The sequence below is a fragment of the Copidosoma floridanum genome, unplaced genomic scaffold (assembly GCF_036245765.1).
Source record: "Copidosoma floridanum isolate Cflo_tuat_1 unplaced genomic scaffold, Cflo_Japanese_pri ptg000007l, whole genome shotgun sequence".
NCBI lineage: Eukaryota > Metazoa > Arthropoda > Insecta > Hymenoptera > Encyrtidae > Copidosoma > Copidosoma floridanum.
In genome coordinates, this window is record NW_028321884.1 from 3,070,522 (window position 1) to 3,094,687 (window position 24,166).

The 24,166-nt window shown below is 39.0% G+C and overlaps 3 protein-coding genes across 5 annotated transcripts; 2 read left to right on the top strand and 1 right to left on the bottom strand.

Annotated features, from left to right (window-relative positions):
* Positions 1-10,075: 10,075 nt before the first annotated feature.
* On the top strand, positions 10,076-12,606 carry LOC106638600 (uncharacterized). The gene is made up of 3 exons (XM_089588776.1): positions 10,076-10,198; positions 10,778-11,067; positions 11,964-12,606. The coding sequence occupies exons 2-3, from the start codon at positions 10,814-10,816 to the stop codon at positions 12,223-12,225; spliced, it is 516 nt and encodes a 171-aa protein (XP_089444902.1). The 5' UTR covers positions 10,076-10,198; positions 10,778-10,813; the 3' UTR covers positions 12,226-12,606.
* Positions 12,607-13,266: 660 nt separating this feature from the next.
* On the top strand, positions 13,267-15,714 carry Mfap1 (Microfibril-associated protein 1). 3 transcript variants are annotated; one of them, XM_014352501.2, is made up of 4 exons: positions 13,267-13,451; positions 13,587-13,724; positions 13,809-15,102; positions 15,311-15,713. In XM_014352501.2, exons 2-3 carry the CDS (start codon positions 13,631-13,633, stop codon positions 15,092-15,094), a joined length of 1,380 nt encoding a protein of 459 aa, XP_014207987.2. In that variant the 5' UTR covers positions 13,267-13,451; positions 13,587-13,630; the 3' UTR covers positions 15,095-15,102; positions 15,311-15,713. The 3 variants fall into 3 exon arrangements, with proteins under 3 accessions (XP_014207987.2, XP_014207996.2, XP_089445138.1); XM_014352510.2 differs by having other exon boundaries at positions 13,267-13,465; positions 13,809-15,714; XM_089589012.1 differs by having other exon boundaries at positions 13,809-15,714.
* Positions 15,211-23,973, bottom strand: Dcr-2 (Endoribonuclease Dcr-2). The gene is made up of 25 exons (XM_089589011.1): positions 23,805-23,973; positions 23,078-23,676; positions 22,683-22,868; positions 22,377-22,554; positions 22,071-22,310; positions 21,625-21,990; positions 21,455-21,558; positions 21,240-21,375; positions 21,050-21,180; positions 20,737-20,974; positions 20,405-20,665; positions 20,064-20,333; positions 19,499-19,880; positions 19,067-19,412; positions 18,583-19,007; positions 18,359-18,492; positions 18,167-18,286; positions 17,811-18,107; positions 17,494-17,709; positions 17,227-17,427; positions 17,069-17,150; positions 16,768-16,988; positions 16,452-16,623; positions 16,293-16,368; positions 15,211-16,205 (listed from the first exon to the last, which is right to left on the bottom strand). Exons 3-25 carry the CDS (start codon positions 22,865-22,867, stop codon positions 16,046-16,048), a joined length of 4,941 nt encoding a protein of 1,646 aa, XP_089445137.1. The 5' UTR covers position 22,868; positions 23,078-23,676; positions 23,805-23,973; the 3' UTR covers positions 15,211-16,045.
* Positions 23,974-24,166: the final 193 nt, after the last annotated feature.

The following is a 24,166-nucleotide window of genomic DNA, read 5'->3' on the forward strand; positions in this document are numbered from 1 at the left end:
GCTACCGGTCACAATCAACAAAAACGCCATTATCATCATACATCATTAAACATAATGTATTATTATACGTATACAATCGATTCGTCTATAGGTATTACCATCCAGTAAAATCGTTGTGCGTATCGGATTGTGCGCGTGTATAAAGTATACATTCATTGATCGGCAAGGCCGTTGCACTCGATGGTTATACAGACGCCGATCTCGTCCCTCTCATACCTCGATATATCGCGCCAAACATCTCTCTCGCGGTTGTATATGTAGCCGGCTCGTGGGAAAGAGCCTATGGGTACTAGGTACAACGCGCGCGCAAAACTTATTGGGAGGCTGTTACAGTTGGTTAACTTTGCCACGTGTTTGTGCGCGCGTATAAAGTACGTGTGTAGCGGATACGCGATCCGCGACTTTCCCCGCGATCCTTGCATGCAACGCGGACACACTAACTTGTGCTCTCCGTAACGCGCACGCAAGCAAAAAAGAAAAGAAAAAAAGAGCAAGAGAGAGGGACAAAGTGGAGCTAGGAAACTTTCCCGGGGAGGCCGTGCGTATGTGTCCGCCCTCCAGCTGTTACGTCGACTATACGCGCATGTATATACCGATGCAGTTGGATATAGATATGTGTAGGGGGGGGGGGATTTGTGGAGCAAACTTGAGAAGGAGGTGGTTTTTTTGCGCGCAAGGACGTTTCGCGAGAGCGAGAGCTCGGAATTTTGCGTTTGCCGCCGCCTCGAGCCCTCGGGTGCTAAACGTGGACCCACTCGTGTGTGTGTGTGTGTTGCATGTACAGATTGGAGGGACGCTTTTTTCCTTTTTTTTTATCACCCCATCATTTTACTCGAAAATGGAAACTTTGACATCCACCCATACCTACTCGTGACGATCTCTTGCCGATCGCGGCGAAACTAGAGCATACCGATCTCGTTACAATAAGACAAAATTTAAATTGATTATCATTAATATCATCTACAATAATACACGCGTGTGTAACATGATATATATACCCATACAGGTGACGGTATAATATATTATAAGAGCATGTACATTGTACGTGAGTATTGTAAATTTAATAAGTTGACGCGTGACTGAAAGATCGGCTCGATTGATTTAAAAAGGTGAGTATTATATACGGTGTACGTGTGGCTTTGTAATGGCGTGTATACGCAGCTGTGTGAGCGGTTAACCGATCGAACCGATCGTATCGCTCGATGAAATAAGTATTACCTTATATATACCCGGTGCATGCGTTTCGCGCGTTATATATATACAGCGTCGCGCCTCGCGTGCAACGCGCATCGCGCGAATCCATCCATCCGTCAAATCGATCCATCCATCGCGGATTTGCACAAACTCACGCGCTCCTTATATACACGCGTGTCATACACACGTTTCAGCCGCAAGATCTGATCGTCATGGTATATTAACATCTCAACGTGTGTATATACATATACATATATATTACACGAGGAAGATGGTGCATGTACAAGGTGGCTGTAACGTGTATTATTAGCTCTCGCTCTCTATATATTAGGCACACAGGTATAGACATCGGCAGGTTACAGAAGTACCATGTATACGTATAGACAGATGCATTGAATACATGTATAATGTTACGTGTTGCGCGTTATTCGCGGATAGCCGCGTGCAACCGATCATTAGCTGCACCTCCACCATCATTCGGCTTTGCTTTCGATGTACATGTAAAAGGTATGTGTACAACTGTGCTTGTCCATGCATACGAAGAAGCTTAAAGACGTAAGTACCTACTCGCGCCTTCGTTTTGCACACACGTATGCCTACTTACATCGGTAAGTATAATGTAATGGATATTTAATAAGTTACAGGAGGTACGCTGATAGAACGAAGAGTGTAAACCTTTCATACACGTTCAATATAATACGTGGTAGCATTTGTTTATTTATTTATTTATTTATTTATTTATATATCGTGCGTATAGTTTAAAGGTATACATAATGTATATTATAGGGTATACTTAGTGAAGGGAGGAATATACACATGAGTTTTCAGATCGAGCAAGTATAGGTGCACCACGGGTTTCACAGACGATGGTTGCATTCTCTGAGTATATTACATATTTATTTATTTATTTCTTTCTTTCCCGTGGCAACAAGTGTATAAAATCTGGTACATGAATAATATTATTTGTGATGTATGTATTTGTTTAGCGTCATTAATAGATGTACGAGCACGCGACCTCGAGGGGGAGGACGGAAAAAAAAAAAAAAACAAGTTTGGTTGTTACTTTGCTCGCCAATTCAAATACGATCCTCCTCCCCAGGGAATAAAGAAGAGACTCTCGTCGATAAATTTAATTGAACGGAGTATGGGTACCTGTATAGACATTAGGTTTTGCCACCGCTCGCCGCGTCCAAACGATTTTCTCGTGATCGTTACGTTACATATATATATGTATACGTATATGCACACCCCTGCACGTATACCTATTACGTTGTACGAGAAAGGGAGACGCTCGTCTCCGATGGGTTTGCGTGTGAGTATGATATACTGTGCGCATCATGTGTAATATATACATGCGCCTTTCCCATACTCTCGCGTTACATGTCATCGCGGAACTCAATCATTATACTTTTGCGCTGCCGCTTCATTGTCGATTCCCTTCTTACACTTTTTCGTTCTCCAAAGCGCCACGCTTGTATATAAGTATATATTTATATACGTGAAATGTACGCGCGAGTGAAGAAAAAAAAAAAAAAAAACTACTCTGCGTGTTTTTTCTCACATGGCGGGTCTTTCGTAACCATCGCGAGCCATTTTTTTTCGCTGGTTTGTTTGCCTGTTTATCATAATTGCAGCGCGAATTTGTTTAGTTCATTTAATTATCTCGGGACAAGTTTTTTTTTTTTTTTTTTTTTTCTATTTGGCCGGCTTATCTCGCTCCCGTCCGTCCACCGGCTCGACGTATACGCCGTTTCTCCGTATTACCTGCGGTATACGTATTTTTTCCTTCCAATTTACCGCGTGTACGCCCTCGGTTGTGTGTTTACGCGCTCCGTATGGGTCCGGTGGAGAAAAAAAAAAAAAAACGGCAATCGTTTGGAATTCCATTGGAAAACTTGTAATTCTAGATATGTATACGCCGAAGGGGTTGGCCTGGGCCTCGAGTGTGTATAGGTGCACGCGACGCGCATTTTTTTTTTTTCATACACCCGGCGTGGAACACACATGATGCCGGATTAAAATCGGACGAGTGACGAAATTTCCTCTACGCCCGACGACGCGTGTGTGTGTACATGTGCGAAAGAGCCGGAAAGAAGGGAAACCGTGATTCGCGGAGTGCGTTGCAGTGATGCAAAATCGGCCGGCCAAGGTTACCCCGTCCCCTCTCTCCCGGGAGAAATATTACGGCTCATTGCGCGTTTCAGCTGTGTACGATGTTTTGTTAATTATCTTCTATTATTATTATTACAATATAATATGAAGGAGAAGATTGACCGGAGCGCGGGATCCTTTGACGATATTATACGGTACTTTACGATCGGTTGTGACACAGTGTTAATTGTGTTATTTCAGCCGATCCCTTCGATTTTTTTTTTTTTTTTTCCTCTGCTCCAGCGATTTCAACGCGCGCCAATACACTTTGTACACCACTGAGCTGTAATAATCTATATAATTATTTTGGATTACAAAAAGTAGGTATCTTTGATTGACGCGAATACAATTACTTGCAGTGCAGTGTATTGCGTGGCTTTGGATGATTAAAAAAGAAAAAAAAGTTTTGCAAAATTAGCTAAAACCGATTTCACAAGTTTTTTCATCCAAGGGGGGCCGTGGGTATTCTACTATATATGTATAATAAATTTTAGGAACGAACCTATAAATTTTAAGGTCGGTTCCCTGTCGCCCGCCGGACGATATATAATGGCTGCTATAATTCCACGGTATTAAAAAAAAAAACTTTCGTTTCAAAATAAACACGCGTTTTACGATCACGAGTTGGTACACTATTAAATGCAATTTCGATACCACGAGTGTGTATACATGTATACATAGTATTGAACTAAAAAAGGTGTGCAGCCAAACAAAAGTTATATTGGTCATGGAAACCCCGTGTACACTCGGTTGGCCAACTTTTGCAAAATAATTATCACCATCGTACCATCTTAAAAGCCCGCGACTATTTTCTTTTTTTTTTTTTTTTTTTTTTTGTTTCTCCAACGACAGGACGTTGATCAACCCACTCTCCTTCCTCGGGCTTGTTTAAAGGAGCCCCCCGACTTACGCCACATCCACGTGTGCAAAGCGAATTCCAATAGACGGGCATGAAAATCGAGGGAAAATTAAAAAGAGTCACTGCAACCATTCGACCGTATACAGTTTTATGGGCACGTAACGAGACGCTCTCCCCATACGCGTGTGTTACACGTGCAAATTTTATTCCGCGCCGTGTATGTGGGTATATACATAATATACACGCGCGTATACGCAGAGGCACGAACGGCCAGTGAAATTGCAATGCACAAGTTCATTAACGCACGTATAGCCCCCCCCCCCTGTGCATGTGTACGTTATTACGTATCGGCGCTAAAATTAACGTGGCGAAATTAGCGCGGCCTTTTTCTTTTCGTCGGCCGCCGCGGCGCAGGTATTTTCGACTTTTCCGGGATTATTTCGCTGCTCGTGTATAGAAACCGGAGGTGTGTGTGTGTACACACAAATAGAAGCGGTTTTGCCCGCGCGTAGCTTTTTCTCTTATACAATGAATAATATTATTGATTTACAGCTTCTACGAGGCCGAAACCCGGAAACGATCGAGCCGAGATTGCCGCGTAACTGTATATATATGATGTGTATACACGTACAGATCGGTTGTCCCGATGCTTCATACTCTGCCGAAATAAATAATAAATGCCTCCCGCTTGCGCAGCTTCCCCGGCTCAAGATTTTTGATGATGATTGATATTGTGTGCCGTACGAGTACAAGCTGTAAAACAATTTTCGCGTGTACCAATGGGCTGATTTTTTTTTTTCTTTTCTTTTTCCCTCCCCAATCAGCGGTCCATCCCAACGCGTAACCCGATATGTGAAAATCGGTATGTATGCGTATACGCGAAAATCCCGAGCTATGCGCCACAGAGGCCTGTATAAGTGGCGTGAAAACCCGACTAAACTGTAAAATTACAAACGATATGATATATTACAGGATCGCTGGAGGCGCGGGCTTTTTTGCGCGACCGCCGTAGATCTTCCGATTCGCCGAGTGTCGCTCTCGTATTGTGTCCGAAATCGCGGCAAATGAATCGGCCGTTGCGTCATTAATGGCCTGTGCAAACAAGGAAGTTCATACCAACGTGTACACGATCTAAAAAGGGGGTTGGGGTGGGGGGTGGAAAAAAAAAGAATTAAAGGATTTTAAGTGTAAGTATGTTTGCAGTTTCGGTGGCAAAAAATACCAGCAGGAGCGTTTCGCGGAAAAAGATACGAGCGATCGAGACGCGGAGATGCATGTATATATATATATATATATATATATATACGTAGCCGGAATGCACTGCTCACAATACACACACACACACACACACACACACACACGCGTATATATTATACTCAGTGCTGCACGTAAAGAGACAGAGCACACTCACAGGTACGTGTATTTATATGTATGTATATACACCTACCCCATGGTCGGAAATTAGAAATCGGCTTTGATTACGGAGGCCCAATGTATATATACAGCGGGCGCGTCGTCGCTTATGTACACGCGAGAGCGCGAAAGTCATATGCGCTCCTGCACACGTTAATGTATATATATACACACACACACACACATAAACACGCATTACGCGATCCCTATATCTGTACGTACATCTGCTCTGTATAGTGTATGGGAATACGTATATATATATATATATATACAGTGTAGCCGATCAATCGCGCCTGTAAGGAGAGCAATGCACCGTATACATATACGTGCAATAATAATCATGATGGTATATAATAACAATAATGGACAACGCGTGGACGCACTATTATAATACCTGTATGTGTATATCAAAATGCGCCCGTCGGGAGAGGTAGATATTATACCTATGCACGAGTCATGCGTTTCCTCGATTTTCTCTTTTCCGGCGACTCTTTGACTTCTTACATTACCCTGTATACACACAACTATACTTAATACTTGTACGCGTGCACACACATGCACCCGCGGATCTATACGTTACAATCTCAGGGTTTTATCGAGCGGGGGGGGGGTGATCTTTTGCACTTTCAAATTGTTCCCGCGGCGATTGTATGTCGTTATGTCACGCACTGTTATCGATCAATTTGATAATGCACACACTGAGTTGGGCGACTGAAAAGAAAAAAAAAATGTTGTTTTTTTTAATGAAAAAATAAAAAATCGCGGGTAACCGGTACATACGTACGGCCATTGCAACTCCGGGGGATAAACCGATCGCGATTACGCGCCTGTCGTACAAAATATTATGTATAGGTGCGGGAGTTTGCATCCGAAGCCTTGGATATTCCAGCGGCAGTGGTGAGAAAAAAAAAAAAAAAATTGATACTAATTAATGATGATGATGGTGATGCTTCACCCACCCCCCTCACTTGAGGGTGTTTGTTATACGGTAACCCTCTCGTCTTGTCGATAGTTACCCAACGTCGATATCGTTCGTCAACCATAATTATGTCTAGCTTATTCACACGAGGCACTTTGTAACCGATTTCTTAACTCACCTGCGAACAGTAGAAGCCGCCACATGATGGTCGGATGGCGAACAGAGGGTTCCTCGGTGTCGGCGGTGTATACTCGATGACAGATCGGCACGAAAAAAACCGCAGGGATAGCGCGTGACGAGAGGGTGGAAAAAAAAAAAAAAAAAAAAAAAAAAGTAATTAACTACAAACTCTGGAGAATACCGAGGAAACGGCCAGATCGTCTTGAGCGCAACAACGAGTGTCTTTGGGGAAAGGGCTGCTCGCGGCCTTATATATTCCGCGGCTGCACACGGCGGCTGACGGCGGGGACCTCGTGGAGAGGGTACGTTACACCGCGCGTATACGTACAGGGGAATATTGGTATACAGTTAAGCGTATATATATCCACCCTCCTCCTCCTCGTGCAAAGATACTAGGTATACCTACGTTTGGAAAGGCCGCTCTGACTGCTGTGACTTTGCGCGCGTGTGTTATATATATATATACATACATATACTCGCGAGCGCGTTCGTTCTCTCTGGAGTTTTTTTTTTTTTTTTTTTTTTTTTTATCTCTTTCCTTTAAAAAGTCCAAACGTCTCTCTTTCCCTCCGCTTACGGCTCAGCCTACATGTACAGCGGGGACCAACCAACAATGGTCCCATTGTCCCGGATGCATTCGCTCGAGCCGTACCGATTTCCTCTTTGCCCGAGCTCTCCCTGCATATATACACGGTGCGCCATCCGTGTAATAGGTACGTGTGGCTCTCCTCGCGGTGCGCATTCAATTACGCAACACGATTCCCTCCGTGTGTTATGTATATATACATACACATACCGTAGCGCGTATATATATATATATTATACTCTTACACCTATTTTATTCATACGTATATGTATACCGGTGTACCTATGCTCTCTCGACATTGGCACGTTAATGCCCGTCCGTGCATGTGATGGTGGTCGCCACTTTCTCCCGATTCCCCTGTACCTATCTATCTGCAACAAAACGCCGCGGTACACGCGTGTGTATAGGCACTCGTGCCGGCGGCGCTTCCAAAGCCGATAATCGAACAAAAAAGAAAAAAAAATACGAGCCTTTGCATGCATATATATATATATATATAGGGAACTCGACGATGTGGGTTGTGTACTTTTTGCGCGCGCGCGCGGCTATCGGCCAACCGCGGTCGCAGTCAATCAGTCAACGCCGGCTAACGAGAGCTTAAATGCTGCTTTTGGTTGATTCGCGGCGACCGCGAAAGCGGTGGTTTTTTTTTTTTTTTTTTTTTTTTCTCTTAGCCAGGCGAGAGGGGAGATTTTACGTATTGAGAATGTATACGTGGTGACAAATTACAATAATCATGCAACAAGGTGTTTTTTTCATCAGCATTTATTATTTCAATTCCGTGATACTTTGCACCTGAAACTATATCTCGGTATGGGTATAATTTATATAATGTTGTTTTTTCCAATACATGTGCACGGATGATTATCATTTTTTTACTCAAAGAGAAATGACGCGCTCGTGTGCCTCGTTCGTCTGCGTATCGGTTGCGCGGATGCTGCACCACAACAGCGGTATAGCTGATAGGGTTGTTGTTCCGGTTGTCTTCTTGTTTCGAGATACGATATATGCGTGCACGTGACCTCTCGTCTAAGCTGACAAATTGTGAGCAAATTTGTAAAATTTTCTTTAATTTTACTTATGCTTTCAACCTCATCTCAGTCGCAAAAAGTTCCAGTCTTCAATTTTTTTTATCTATTATTATTTTTTTTTTTTTTCATTCCCAATCGATATTTCGTGGGGCGAATATGCAGGTATACGGAATTATTAACACTGCGATGAATTTCACTAAGGGTGTTTCTCGTGTGACGTTGTTTCACTTGCACGTATTTCAGAAATCAATTATAAATCAATAAGACTTGTCGATAAACAAATGGTTTTCGTGTCCACGGAAAATACTCCCAAAAAGCAGTTCGTAAGTAAAATTTTTGTTTATCGATGCAATTTTAAAAACAACACAATCCGATGATTCGCGATACATTGCCACGCAAAACGTTTTATGCGCGTAAGTACAATTATATCAACAGTTGAGTGAATAATCATACTCTGTGATATCGGTTTGTCGATGACACTTTAATAGATAGTTATATGAATATGCACCTCCTATAAGTACATTGAGAGCCGATAATTGGTCTAAAAAGCGAGCCTGTCACTATATAGCATGTGTATTAGCAACAGCGGCTGGGTAAGTAACGCCTGTCGAGTGGCCAATAGCCTGTGATCACGAGTGCGTTGCCTATACCCAAGAACGAGAGATTAACAACCGAGTGCTGATTCTCAGAAGTTGACATGGAGATCGTGAAAGGATACAACAAGTCATCGATGCTTTTATCCTCCTAGTCATTGTACTTTGCGCTTGACGCCCGTTACGAGGTGCCCATGGCTATATCCTCGCTATACGGTATAAGTACAGATGACGAGCTGAACGATTACCCCCGCGCCTCGAATCGATATTTCGTGGGTATTATTTCACTACTTTTACGTGGTGGGTCAACTTTTTTGTGCATGGATTTCGAAAGTTTTTTTTTCTTCATTATACGTGGACAAAATAGATGAGGCACGATGACCGTTCCAATTAAAAACCAAACTCACCCGGTATAATCCATCCAAGTTTTTTTTTTTTTTCCTAGTTTTTTTTACCCAAGAGATAATAGCAGTATGGAAGAAAAAAAAAAAAAAAAACTTGAACTTACAATCACGCGGCCGGTGAAACCGTACGATGATTATTCTTTCTCTATCTCGAGGCAACGATCTTCCCTCAAGACGAGCGCATCGGTATTGATCGGTAAAAATAACTTACGTACAATATCATCGGACTTCAAGGCTCGAACATTTTTTTTTCCTCGACGCTGAATCCCCGGGTAAGGCTAAATTTTCAAAAAAATCCAGTCGAGACTCACGCCGTCCAAAGACTCCTTATACCCGGAGAAAAAAAAATTTTTTGAATTCATAATTGCACTTGAAATTCGAAGCAAGTCTGCAAATATTAATAATAACGCGCGTAGTGTGAGCATAATTATTCCAACTGGTAAGCATAATACGCCCATCAACGATCGTTTGCACGTATACTTACATGCACGACACGAACAATGATGTACCTATTTATCACGTCTTAGTCACATGTAAACATCGTGGACTTGTTTTTGTAATGCTTTGAAAAAAAAGAAAAAAGACTTTTCCAGGGGGAGGCGAAAACAGCGCCGCATCATCATCGCCGGCGGCTATACTGATAAGTATACGTGTGTGTGATGCTCTCTTTCTCTCTTTCGCGTTACAATGCTCGCTCACTTGGGGAGTCGGGGAGAGTTAGGCGTGCGCGCCGAGAGGCCGAGGATGTCCGCGACAAGCGCACCGTAGTACTTACAAATCGATAAGTGTTCCCTTTGTGATTGTTTGTTTTTTTTCTTCTTCTTCTTCTGCCGGAGGTCGTCCCTTTTAGTTTCTCCCAATACAGCAGGTAAGGTATAACCTTCGTCTACGTACAATTATATTTGTAACATTATTGTTGTGTTAAACTCATGCGTCAAAAGTATAAGTATACAGGGAAACAAGTTGCGAAGATTGTAACGCGGCGTGTGGGGCTCTCGGTATCGCAAGGGGAGGTCGCCCCTCTAAAAATAGCGTTGGCCAACGCGTTCGTTTCCATCCGCCTGCAGTAGTGAAACACATCACACGCACACACACTCTCTCACGAACAATTGTATACATGCCTGCTATCTCGTATATTTTTTTTGTTCTTCATTCTTATTCAATAAGTATCTGGTCTCGCGTGTAATCGCTGTTACGTGTACACCGTGTATTTACCACAATGTGTAATACCAAAGGCCGGGTCTACTCTCTCTCTCTCTCTCTCAAGCTCCGCGCGCGCGTCACTTGTATACCTATACACACGTGTGTCTGCTTGCAGCTGCTACGCGCGAGCGCGGGAATTTCAAAAGAGCGTGCGATCTCCGAACAACTTTTTTTCCCTCGTCTATTTTTTTTTTTTTTTTTTCTCCACATGCTTTGGATCGTTACAGTAATATCATACCCGTAGGTGCATGGTGTAGCGATCGACACGCAGTGAAGAATAATGAAGCGATTCGCAGGAGGCCCTGGACCGTCTTCGTCCAACAAGTTCATCGGGTGCGTCGGCAAATGCACGAGCGGCATCAGTATATCCGAACTCGATCGTATCACCGATCACGTGCAGCACGCCCTAGACAGCACCAAGGGGAGATCGATATTCAAAAGGTACCTGGAGCAAGGCCGGAGGCGCACGGATCTCGCCTGCCTGCAGCTTTACGAGCAGATTTGCGAGTACATCGACAACGACGAGAGAAATCGGCAAGTCTTTTTTTCTCTTCGTTCCTCGTGGCGTTGAAGGCATTTATATACACGTATATACACGCGCGTATATGGCGTGGTGCGAGCGTTGCCCCAAACGTTGTGCCGCGTGAGAATGACTTTGTTATGAAAGGGAAGGGCGGATATAATTTTTTTTTTTTTCTTAACGGAGAAACGCGTGCATGTATTGAGAAAAATCGGCACTGCATTATGCGCGCGAGAAAAATCTCCCGGGTATATATACACGTACGCCTTTTTTTTTCCTCCAATTTTCTCTGTTCATTCTACACACAAAAGAAGGCGCCGATGTGATGTGGGTTCTGTTTTCCCAAGTTACCGGTAATGCGTAATACTTACAGAGTATATAATAACAAGCAGCGTCATATCGGAACAGGATTCTGTTGATAAGTATAGTACACACACTTTATTATGGGGAAAGAGAGCAAAGTGTATGTACATACGCATATAAATGCACGTACGTGGATAGTGACTCACACGGTGGACGCGATGTATATGTATACATATATGTATGGCTATCATTAGCAATTCAGCACTAGGTATGGCATTTTTAATCTGCTTGCCCACGGGCCGTTCACTTTGCTTCAAATTAGATATATCCACATACGTACGTATATTATATACTCTAAATAATAGGATGTGGGGATAACTATCGTAGAATTTCAATTTGCATTGATAAATTATAATGTGCACTGTGCGCTAGCCGAAGCTGGAATCTGAAGGATTTGCTTTCGCGCAGCTATCACTTGTTATATATCCCTCCGTATAGGTACATGTATATATGCGTTTGATCCCAATAAAGCGCAAAAAATATGAATACGCGACGTTGCAGTCGCTGGTTATTTTTGTGAGTGAAGACATTTTTTTTTTTTTTCTAGGATAATGCAAAAGGACCCGAGTGTGGAGTCGTTGGCGTGCGACGTGAATTTGGTGTTGAGCGCGGCCGAGGATTTGGACGACGTGACTGAAATCGACCTCGCACTTCTCGAGAGGTACACCGAGGCTCTGGACAAGGGCTCGAGGGAAGCGATGCTGGACGTCCTTCACGATACCAAAGTCCGGATTGTCGGCAGTTTGGTTCAGGCCCACAAGGGATTTCGAACTTACGTGCGCCAGCCGTGTCCGAAAACCAAAGCCTAAGGGTGTTAATGAGTGCCCGATGTGTGTTTTTATTTTTATTTTTTGTACGCATATTACACCTACTGCCTTTTTTCCATGCGGGTATACGTTTAACGTACGCGTGTGTCGTGGATTTATCTTAAACTGTAAAAAATTAATTATTGTACCAAAAAGTACCTATGCAAAATAATACGAGCTGGTTGTTCCACGTGTAAGTACAAGTGTAAATAGTGCTACTGACTCACGCGTGTTTTTTTTTTTTTTTTTTCTCACATTCGTGTGTGTCTTTTTTTTTCTTTAATTTATTCGACAATGGAGGTTTACAATTCAAATGTACTTCCATTTTTGCAGTGCTAATCAGTTCTAATCATTACTTAAGTTATTTTGTACTTAATAAAAAAATCCGATGTGAAAAATGTTTAAGTAGTACATACATATTTATAAAACGTGTTTGTTCCAATAAACTTATTATATTTTGAAGAGAAATGACGTGAGAGTTTTTTAATATTACATATCTCGTCAAACTTTGACTATTCATAAATTGTTCATTGGATGTGATTTTTTTTCTTTTTTTTTTTTTTGCTATAAAAGACACATTAGAAGCGATTCAATGCAAAATGTCACACACAATGTGGCTCTGTTATACGAAAACACTGAACAATGGCTTCGTTTTTACAGAGGGATAATTAATCCTCTTGTAATTTTCACTAAACGTCAAATTGGTAAAAATCAAGTTAATTACACCTCTCTATTGCTTCAACCTCACTTCAAGTGGTAAACCTCACGCGCAAGCTCGCAAGTCAGGATTTTTTTTTTTTTTTTTTTTTCAATTTTGCCCCTATACTCTAGAGCTCTTGAAAAGCATCAACAGCGCCACCACAGCGGTAGACAAAAAAACAAGAAGCCATCGAAACCTACACTACCATCCGCCGTTGATTCGACGTTGGACGTTGGACCGATGTACCTTCTGTTGGTGTGTCAATATTGTCGATAACGTAGTGAATGCACATACATATACGTGAAACCTACTATAATGAGTTAGTATTGTACTGTCATACTGTACACAGCGTACACGCATGCAGTCATAGTCAACTTGGTAAACAAATTAATACACTTGTTAGTCGCTGATGTTTATTGTTTATTATGGTAGACTGGGTAGTTTATATTCTACTGTATCATATGTATGACACGTAATTTTTGTATTCTGTAATAATCCAAAACAAAGCAGTTAAAAGAAACTTTTAATCGTAAGTAGATATAGGTAGTACATAATGTTTACTATTTTTTCGTAAGACCTCTTTGATGGTGTATAAAAAAAAGTTACGTGCCAAAAAAGTTTCAACAACTTACATAAATAATTGTAACGATATTTTTTACCATAGTGTTCTAACCAAGGAGTCAAAGTTACACAAACACAGCCGTCAAGATGATGGACTATTTCGTAACCAACAGCTCTCTGGCTCCAGCTCCAACAGGAATCCAGAGTACAGCTGGTGCTGTTCCAGTCAAAAATGACAAAGGTACAAAAGCCGTCGAAATAAACAATGCTCATAGGTACATTTTATGCTGAATTATCGATTGTAAATTTGATTGTCACGTTGTAGGTGAGGTTTCTATGAAAAAGGTAAAGGTGCATCGTTACGTATCGGGTAAAAGACCAGATTATGCACCCACGGCTAGTTCGGACGAAGAATCAGATGAAGATGACTTCCTTGACAAGCGACGTCCCCACGACGAGACCGAAGGAGTTCTCGAGCCTCCAGAGATCGAAGAACAAGAACATAGGGACGAAGATGATCCTCGCTTGCGACGTCTCACAAGATTGGAACAAGAACGAGATAACGATGATGAGCTCCGGATAGAAAGACGGAGACGTATACAAGAACCAGAAGTGCTCATAGTAGATGAAGCCGAGGAAACGGCCAAAGAACGCATCAGACTCGACAGCTCTGAGTCGTCTGACGAAGAGGAGCTCTCCGATGAGGAAATAGAGAGAAGAAGAGAGGCACTCAAGCAGAGGGTTCTGTCGCGCAAAGATGGTGAAGAGGAGCTCGTCGTGGAAGATGACGAAGATGAAAAGTCCGGGGATAGTAGCGAATCCAGTTCAGAGTATGAAGAATACACTGATTCTGAAGAAGAAACGGGTCCCAGATTAAAACCCGTGTTCGTGAGGAAACGCGACAGGATCACCGTTATGGAGAAAGAAAAAGAAGCTCAAAAACAGAAGCTGGCAGAAATAGAAGCTAAAAAGCTTGCCGAGGAAAGAAAGAAGTGCACCCTGAAGATGGTCGAGGAATCCATACGACAAGAAGACCAAGTACGCACGAGCAAATATGAAAACGAGGGCCATCTTAACGACGTCAACACCGAGGACGAGAACGACGAGCTCGAGTACGAGGCTTGGAAGCTGCGCGAGCTCAAGCGGAACAAGCGTGATCGAGAGGAGCGTGAGGCAGTGGAGAAGGAACGCTTGGAGATAGAGAGGTTGCGCAACATGACTGAAGAAGAGCGCAGACAAGAGGCTCGCATGAATCCCAAAGTCGTTACGAACAAGGCAGCCAAGGGCAAATATAAATTTCTACAAAAGTACTACCATCGCGGTGCCTTTTATCTGGATAAGGATGATACAATTTTCAAGCGAGACTTCTCTGGCGCTACGCTTGAGGATCACTTCGACAAGACCATCCTGCCCAAGGTGATGCAGGTCAAGAACTTTGGCCGTAGTGGCAGGACCAAGTACACTCATCTGGTTGATCAAGATACCACAATCTTTGACTCACCTTGGATTTCCGAAACCGCTCAAAATTTGAAGTTCCACAATAACGCAGCAGCTGGTGTTAAGCACGTGTTTGATCGGCCGTCATTGAAAAAACGTAAAGCGGAAAATTAATGTTATGAGTAAGTTTTGTATAATAAGCGTTTTTTTATCACAGTGTAAATATAAATTTAAACAGTTTCTCATACGGGTTTCTGAATTTTTATTATTTGTGTGGATTGTTTAAAAGAAAAAAATAACTTTTTTATTAGAAACGTGACGAATAAATTTATTTGCATGATTTCAACAAAATTACTTATTTAAGAAATAATTCTCTATTTTTCATTTTAGCAAAATCAACAGACAACATGTCTCACAATACATGTATAAGTAATCTCTATCTCCCCTAACCGAACAATATTCAGTTACGAGACGTATATTTTGTATACCGACTGATACGTTGTCAGTGGGTTAAAATATTTAATAATTATTTTGCTTCTTGATTGAATATTTTAAAAATAAATTCTTAGCCTTAAAAAGTTGTAATGTGAACAAAAATATTCACGCTGCTTGCAAGCATCTACATGTACGTAAATAAATTTATTTTTTGGTTGCTTGTAAGCAGAGTAAACCTTTTTGTCAATCTTTGGAAGACAGATATTCATATTATAAACTCCTTGAAAAGTTAGCCTAGACTCGCGCCTTAAGTCATAGATTAACCATGTACAAATTTGTTAAAAAAAGTGAAACATAAGTTGTCCAAGAATATCAATATATAAATATCTTATTTTTGGGTTACAATCACAGGCTAATTTTAATAATCATTCTATGGGTAGCTTATGAATACAATTCCTTTTTTTTTTCCGAGTGGGTGCAGTGGAAGCAGAAGATGTTATATCTTCCACTTCTTAAAAGACTTATTATTGAGAAGCGTCGAAGATAGTTATTCAATCAACATCATTATAGGCACGAAATGTATTAGTTAACAAAGTTTTCTTAGAAAATTATTCAATCATGTATTAAATAGATCAGTCTTCAAACCTTTCTATTTCTATAACATTAATATGCACCAGCTTAAATAGAAAATTATTTTCTATATCGCAAATATTTAAGCGCTTGCTTAGCGGCAGCACATTGAGCCAACTTTTTTGTGCTACCAAAACCATGGAAACGTTTCTTTTCTCCATTAGAAATAATAGTTAACGTCATCATGATCGCATCCGTTCCTTTGATTATTTGACCTTTCCTAAAGTTGTACATAAACAATATTGTTTAAAATCATAAAAATTGAAATAATTAAAAAGTATTAAATAAACATTCTAAATCAACTCACGAAAAGACTGGATTTGCCCCTGTTGTTTCATATATAACTCGGATTGGTTGCTTCGGAACGTTCTGGCTAAATAAATCTAAAAAAATTGTTTCCTTGTTAGGTATTATCTTTACTTAGTCAATACTGAGCAGCAATCTACAGTATACACCATGATCTTACCAATTTCTGTTTTCATCAAACGATATATCACTTGCCAAACTACTGTTAAATTCATATTGCAGTCTAACAAAATTGCTCCAATCACAGATTCAAAAATATCCCCCAGGACTTTTGGTACATCCACATGTTCTGATATATTACAGTCTTCTTCTTCTAAAAGTACCCACAACAACTGCAAGTATGAAGTAGGTATCAAAGTATAATGGAATTAAAACCAGATTAATTTTATAGACGCCCGTTATGACACAACACGCTTTGTAAGTGTTCAAAAAATTGCCGCTAAAAAAATAAATTTTCTAAACAGGGCATTATTTACCTCATCATCAACAGCGTAGTTTCTTGCTTCTTGAAAACGAATAAAACGATCCATTAGGTCGAACATCTTGGGTGCATGCATCAACATTGACGCATGGAGTTCATATTTAACTGCCAAGCAGGCAAACGTAATATTATTTACGAGAGCTGATCTCAAATCCGTCAATTCACCAGGCGATAAATTACCGCATGTTTCGAAAATATGCACAGTCAGAAGAAAATCTAAAAAAAAAAAAAATGAAAATAATAAACAATCAAGGGTCTCCCACAGTGGATGTATAAAAATTTTTTTTAATTTTTACCAAGAACAGCATCTCCAAGGAATTCCAACCTTTCATACGAACTAGTGATTCTGTTCTGCATGTAAGATGGGTGAGTCATGGCCTTGAAAAAAAAAAAAAAAAAAATCTGAGCACAAAATTTTTATAACTTACATGAAAATAGTAAAGCTTTTCTTTACCTGAAGTAAAAAGGCTCGATTATTAAATTTGTACCCTAGATTTTTTTCTATTTTATCAGCTAACGGCAGATGTTCGTTAACATTTCCAAGACCCAAACGGGGATCTGGAACAGTAGGGTGCAAATATTTTTCCACATCAAGGTTTTGTGGTAAGATGTTAAACCACATTAAAATTTTTAATGCTCCCGGTATACCCAAATTCTGTAATCAATTATTGACAAACTGATAATTTTTTTTTTTTTTCAATTTTAAATAAGAAAAACTTACAAGTAAATATGTGCCGATTAAAGCCTCAACACAGTCAGAAACTGTTTTATCAGACACTACTTGAAATCCGAAATAATGTTCCATGCCAGAAATAGAAGTAGCTTTTTTCCACTTATCAATTTTTTCATGCATAGTTCTAATTGTATCAGCTGATATACACCCCGTAATTTGCTGTGTTTCGGGAATTGACATTTCATATAATACACTGCTAGCAATCTTTAACAAAGACAATGCTTGTATTAACAATACGTATAAGTTAAAACACAAAAAAGATATTCCTGTATAACAGGTGCTCTAAGAAATTTTTAAATATGTACCTCTTCCTCGTATACGCGTTTTTTTATTTCATTGGGTATAACAAATGCTGGAATTGGTGAGGTAGATGGTACAAAGTCTTCGATTTTCATGCGCCCTGGCAATTTTTTATTTTCACCGCAATAATATAGATTTAAGTTTCCCACCAACTTTCCTTTGAGGTAAGTCATTGACCCTTCACCAAAATTAGGATAGTTTTGAAACAAATAAAGCGACACTGCATATTTCAAAAATGAGTCACCCAAAGTTTCTGAACGTTCCAAGTCAAAAAAATCATTACTCATTTTGGCCGTTAGACTCTAAAACAAATTTCAATAGAAAAGTAAATTTTTTACCGCATAATTAAATATACACTTACTTTCATTATGTCAACGGGACTAGGACCATGTTTATTAACAGATCTGAGCATTTTCAATGGCGGTACAGGCATATTGAAATGTTTTCTGTTAGCTTCTTTTTTTGCTTTTTCTTGAATTTGCTAAATTATTTCGAGGTCGTTAAAAACATGTAACATGTATGTTAGGGATAATTTTTGTATGTAATCACTTACTACTTCAGAAAGGTCTTGTATCAAAGACGTGAAAATTTTTTTTTCTTCTTCAATAGATAAAATATTGGCATTTTCTGGATATCTTTCAATATCTAGTAATTCCTTTCCAGTCGAGCCCATTTCTTGATTTATAACTGTTAATTGAAAAAAAAAAAAAAAAAACAAATTTGTATGTATATTGTGTGATTATAAATTAAAAACATGCGGGATTGAAAATTAATTACTTGCATATCCCAATTCGACGTTTGTTAACTTTGGCACTTGACCATTTCGATCACTACCATTTACATTCTTATCATCATTATCGTCCTCATCATCTTCATCATCACCATCATCATCATCATCAACATCATAACGCTTCTCTTTTTTTTCAAATATATTAGAAGTTTCGTCCACTTGTAATGGTTCCCATTTATGGTTGGGACTTGGATTTTCTATAAGCGGGTACATGTATGCTGCTATTTCATTCCGCAGTTCTTCTGCGATGAGCCATTGACTGATTCTGTGTAAAATAGATGGCAGAGTTGTGGCTTTGAGCCAATAAACTGATGGAAATTCGTATCTTTTACATAACTCAGGCACCATGTGCTCTTCAAAATCTTCAGTTTCATATGCTCGTTTTTTACGGGTTGAATTTGGTTTTATCGCCCTGCGTGAAATTTTCTGTAAGTAACTATTTTACGAGGTTGAATATTAATCGAGATTTACCTTGGTTTGATGCAATTGATCTTCTTTGAAATTTGTTTCACCTCCAATAAGGGCTGTTTTGGATATTTTATATGAATTTGGTGTTTTTCTCGATAATAGTTTACATAAGTAGTATAGTTGTCTTGAGGAAAGGGAGATTCTGCCTTTTTATCTATGCAAACTTCTGTAACGATGTATATAATAGGATTCCTATACTTTGGGAAGATAAGTGCTGAATCATAAATAGAATTTTTTAAGACCATTGGCAAATCAGGACTGACAGATTGAATTTTTCCAGAGTAACAGCAATTTACTTCTGTCACAACTGTGTTAACGACTCCCCAGTCAATAGTTTCACTCTCATTTACTAAAAAAAAAATTGTTTTTTTTTTTTTTTTTTTTTTTTATTAAAAAGCTTAATCCTTACTACAGTATGTATTTTTGAATACTTACTTGGAACAAGTAAAAAACTGTAATCCCCTGCGCCTTGGTCAAAATGTAAAAATTTTTTTCCATTTTCAATGATTTTTTCAAAAATCGTGTATTGGAAGCATTTTAGTGACTCTATCTCGTTATGTGTTAGAGGCAGTTGATACTGTTTGTTTGTGACGACTGAAACTTCTATTTCTCCAACATTCAAAAATATTGGAAAAGAGAACATTTCTGGCATACGTTTTGATGATAAAATAGCAAATGTATCATCATTCTTCAGTAGTTTATAAAATGCGTTATGCCGATTGTCCATTGGCTGAGCATACATAGGTTTCATTTTTAGTACATGCAAATATTGTTTTTTTCCAGCCTGGGGATAAGCAGCTTTCAATGCTTCAGGGTACTGAAACGGGAAATAAATTTTCAAAACATATTGTATCTTGCTATATTATTTTAGTTGAATTTTCATAAATGACAGTATAGGCATCATAACTTGAAGCTCGAACCTCAATTACTTCTGTATGTTTACTGTACAATACACACAAAACAGTGAATCAGGATTTTTTTAGTTAATATTTTTACATACTTTGAAAAAATAGCGTCTTTTTTTTCCTTTTGTTCCGGGCATGTTAGCCTTGTCTTTAAATTCATCTCTCATGTATGGGAATAAATAGTCCACAGATTCTACTGCATCCTCTGGTCTCCTGGGCTGCAAATTTTCCGTCAGTTCTCCTATTTCATACAATCTTATACATGTTTTCATTGCGGCTGATCTTTTGGCAAGATCGATTGATTCCATATAATCACCACATATTGTTTCTTTCAAAGGTGATACTGGTGGTAAAGTTATTTCAACCTGTAGAGCACAAACGAAATAAATTCAATAATCAAATACTAACGGATAATCATGTGTTTGGTTATCCTTACGCTATGCTCTTTGCAATCTTCTGAAATTTTGGTGGTTTTTCTAGACTTTAAGACCCATGCAGGGCTCAGCATGATAAATTGCGATTTTAATAAAGATGCGCAGTAACTGTTTACAAGTTGTACGGATGACTGTTCTGTAATAATGCTCATTGAACCATCTTTTTTTCTTATTCTGTATGGTGGAATATTGTAGTCATAGAGTACGGCTGCTATTTCCTCTGCTGAGGGTTGGGAACGGGCATCAGTATTTCCATGTAACATCTCGAAAAGAAAAATACAATAAAGCATGTATAGTCTTTCACATTCTTATTGCTGGTAAATGTGTAACATACCCGACGCAAAAAGTTTTCAGTTTGTACATAATTGTTGTAACGGCTATCATAATCTTTTTGATTCTCTGCTAGAATAATAAAGTGACTGGTACTGTGTCGAGCTCTACCTTTACTTTGGATGTAAGCTCGAAAATCCATTGGCGCGTAATAACGAATCACTAAAGTACAGGAAGGAATGTCAACACCCTCATCAACAACATCGGTGGCTACAAGACAGTTTTTAATTCCACTTCTAAATCTGTAAGAAAAGAGCATGTAAAGAAAGAGAAGGAAAAGATCTATTATTAAAAATATTAATTTTTATTTTTCTTACCGAGCCAATGCTTGCTTATTCCACCTAGCAAGGCACTCTAGCTCTCCTGGATTTTTGTAGGGATCGTTGTTATATCCCACAATAAATTCAGGAAGAATGAATTTCGATTCTAGATCAGCGCTACCTAGATCCTAAATAAATAAATCAATTATTCTCTAGAGTTTGAGTATTAACTTTAGTGGTTACTTACTTGTAGTATCTTGTACAGGACTTTAGCAGTGAATCTTTTTTGAACAAAAATAATACAACAAAATTTTCTATCGTTATTTCTTGAATAATAATCTTTTAAAATACTGATAAGTTTAATAACTTTTGGTGTTGAATATCTGGAAAATACATTTTTTAAAGGTAACTTACAAGATTGCTTAAGTAAATTAACAAAGCAGTTAAATTTATTTTTATCACCTTAAAATCAAATCTTTCCCTTTGTAATTCTTTAATTTATCATCAATCATCTTCTGGATCTTACACAATTGCGTGATAATGAAATCAAGGATATATATCAATTTCTGAAAAATTGGTCCATTTAAAAATCTTCTTTATAGAGAATTATTCAACAATATTAACATACATACTTGGTCATCCGAGTATCGTTTGAGACGTTCACATTGTATTAAATGGTACAAGATACTTATGTTTCCACCATAAAGCCCCATTTCTTCGATGTGATCAATAACATCAGTTAGTAAATTACTCAATTTCACTGTCTTTGATTGTGGAGAGAAAACATGGCTACTTGCTAAATTTCTGGATTTATTGGGGATATCTAAATTTTCAAGAACTATTTTTGCTGTATCCATAATATATTTAATGCCAGGAATATCTATTTCTGGGGGTGATTCATAGTATACGATTCTTTCATGAGGATTAGTCGCAAAGTTGGAAACTTGTTCAAGTGATTCAACGGTGGTTACTTTCGATTGAAACGTTGCTTCCAAATCCTAAAAGTAAAAAGATCATTTTATTGCAAATATTTGGCAACATACTGAATTTAGTTACTTGGTAACTTTATTTTATTTACCTTAACATAAACATCAACTTGCTGTAACTTAACATTAGAATTTAGTAAGCTGGCGGACATCGCTAATACTCTTGGTAGTTCATCTTTATGGTGTTTTTCAAACATCTGCATAATTTGCCGCATAGGATGATCTTTTACAGCCCGATGACACTCATCGAAAATAAGCAAGTTGACTTTTTTCAAAGACATTACACCTGTTAACAAGATGTTTACAAAAATTTGAGCTGTCATTACCAGCACCTGAAAGAATATTCATTCAATGTCTTTTCAAATTAAAAAAAATCAAAATTTTCTTTAAAACAGTACCTGATTATTATATAATTCTTCATACCATTGTTCTTTCATCCAAAAATCCACCTGCATATCTCCACTATACCCTTTGCATACTAAGCCTGTATGACGATTGAGAAATGCGGATTGTTGATGTACCAGAGTCACAGTATTGACAATGAATATAGTTCTTTTTCCACTTTTGCGGTAATCTCTAAATTAAAAAAAAATGTTATCTCGTTATAATAAACAATTAATGCAGGCAAAATAAAAATTATTTTCAATCAAAATAAATTACTTGGAAAATATATATACATAACAACCAAATCAATTGACACTTACTCAATCACATCGCCACACATGTGCTTTATCAAAAGCACTGCTATAAAAGTTTTTCCAGTGCCGGTAGGTAAATAAATTATGCTGTTTTCTCGACTTGCCTGTTCGTACAGTTGGATTTGGTAAGGCCTTGGTGTGAAATTTTTTTTCTCTACCGATGGATCTAGCTGTGGACTTTCGTCACCCATTCTGACAAAAAAAAAAAATTACAAAATTATTATTTAGTAACTTTAACCTTCGTTTTTTTTTTTTTTTTTTTTTTCAAGAATAATCACATGACTTAATCTTAATCATGACTAAATCAGAATCTGACGCAATTTACACAACCAACTTAGTAGACTATAGACTAAAGGCGTGTGCTGTTAAATGAAATAAAAAATAAAAAAATTTCCACTAACTTTCTTCAAGCGTACTTCAGCAGCCAAAATGAAGTTCTTAGCACTGGGATTCCCTGCACTGCCTGTTATCAATAAAACTAAGTATGTTGTAATATATGTACATCAGCCGGCGTTTTAATTCAAACCAATCTCTGATTTCTACTGCCAATCAAATCAACGTCCAGCGAATCCAGCGATCCACCAAGTCGATACTCCACGCAAGGCATCACTTACTATACTACACCGAACTGAGCGCCGACTCCGCTTTTCACTTTGAATGTGTTTTTTCTCTCTCCCTTATCTTGTTTCTATCCTGTGCTGACTGCTGTCCTGTGTACTCATGCGTATATATATCATATTCTTGGAACTCTTGGAAGCGATTGGTACACGTCAGGTTTGTTTTGGTTAGAAGTGTTAGAAGTTAGAACACGTAAAGGGCCAACATAGGGCGATAGAGGGCCAATTTGACATACCTATATATATGGTTCCTTTGTAAAAAAAAAAAAATGCTTTGTACTCAGCTCACTACTCAGTGTATAAATATTACATGCACACACAGTGCAGTGCACTATTGTTCTACAAGAACAAGATTCCAGTTTCTACCTGCAGCACTCCTCTCTCTGTGGATGAAGCGCGCGGAGTTCAAATAGCAAGCAGTAAAAAAAATGGTCAACATAATGATTTCATGCAAATAAATAATAATATCATATAGTAGGTGTGTACTTAATAAATACTTAAAATCGCTTACTTAGTAAAGGAGCAAGAAATGTCGGCACACACTAAATGATGATCTGCAGTTGAGCATGAATACAGTTCACGACTTCGTTCTTCCTTTCTCTCCGTGGCGATCGCTGGTTGCAGTAGGTGGAGACTAGGGCAATGAGCCGAATCGGACGTTGAGCCGAATCGGACAATGAGCCGAAAAATCGGACGGTGAGCCGAATAGCCAGGAGTGTGGCAAATACTGGGTGCCAAGGGGGGAGTCACGAAAAATGTAGGTAGGTAATCAGACGGTCTGTGTTACGACAAAAAATTGTACCTACATTTTTCGTGACTCCCCCCTTGGCACCCAGTATTTGCCACACTCCTGGCTATTCGGCTCACCGTCCG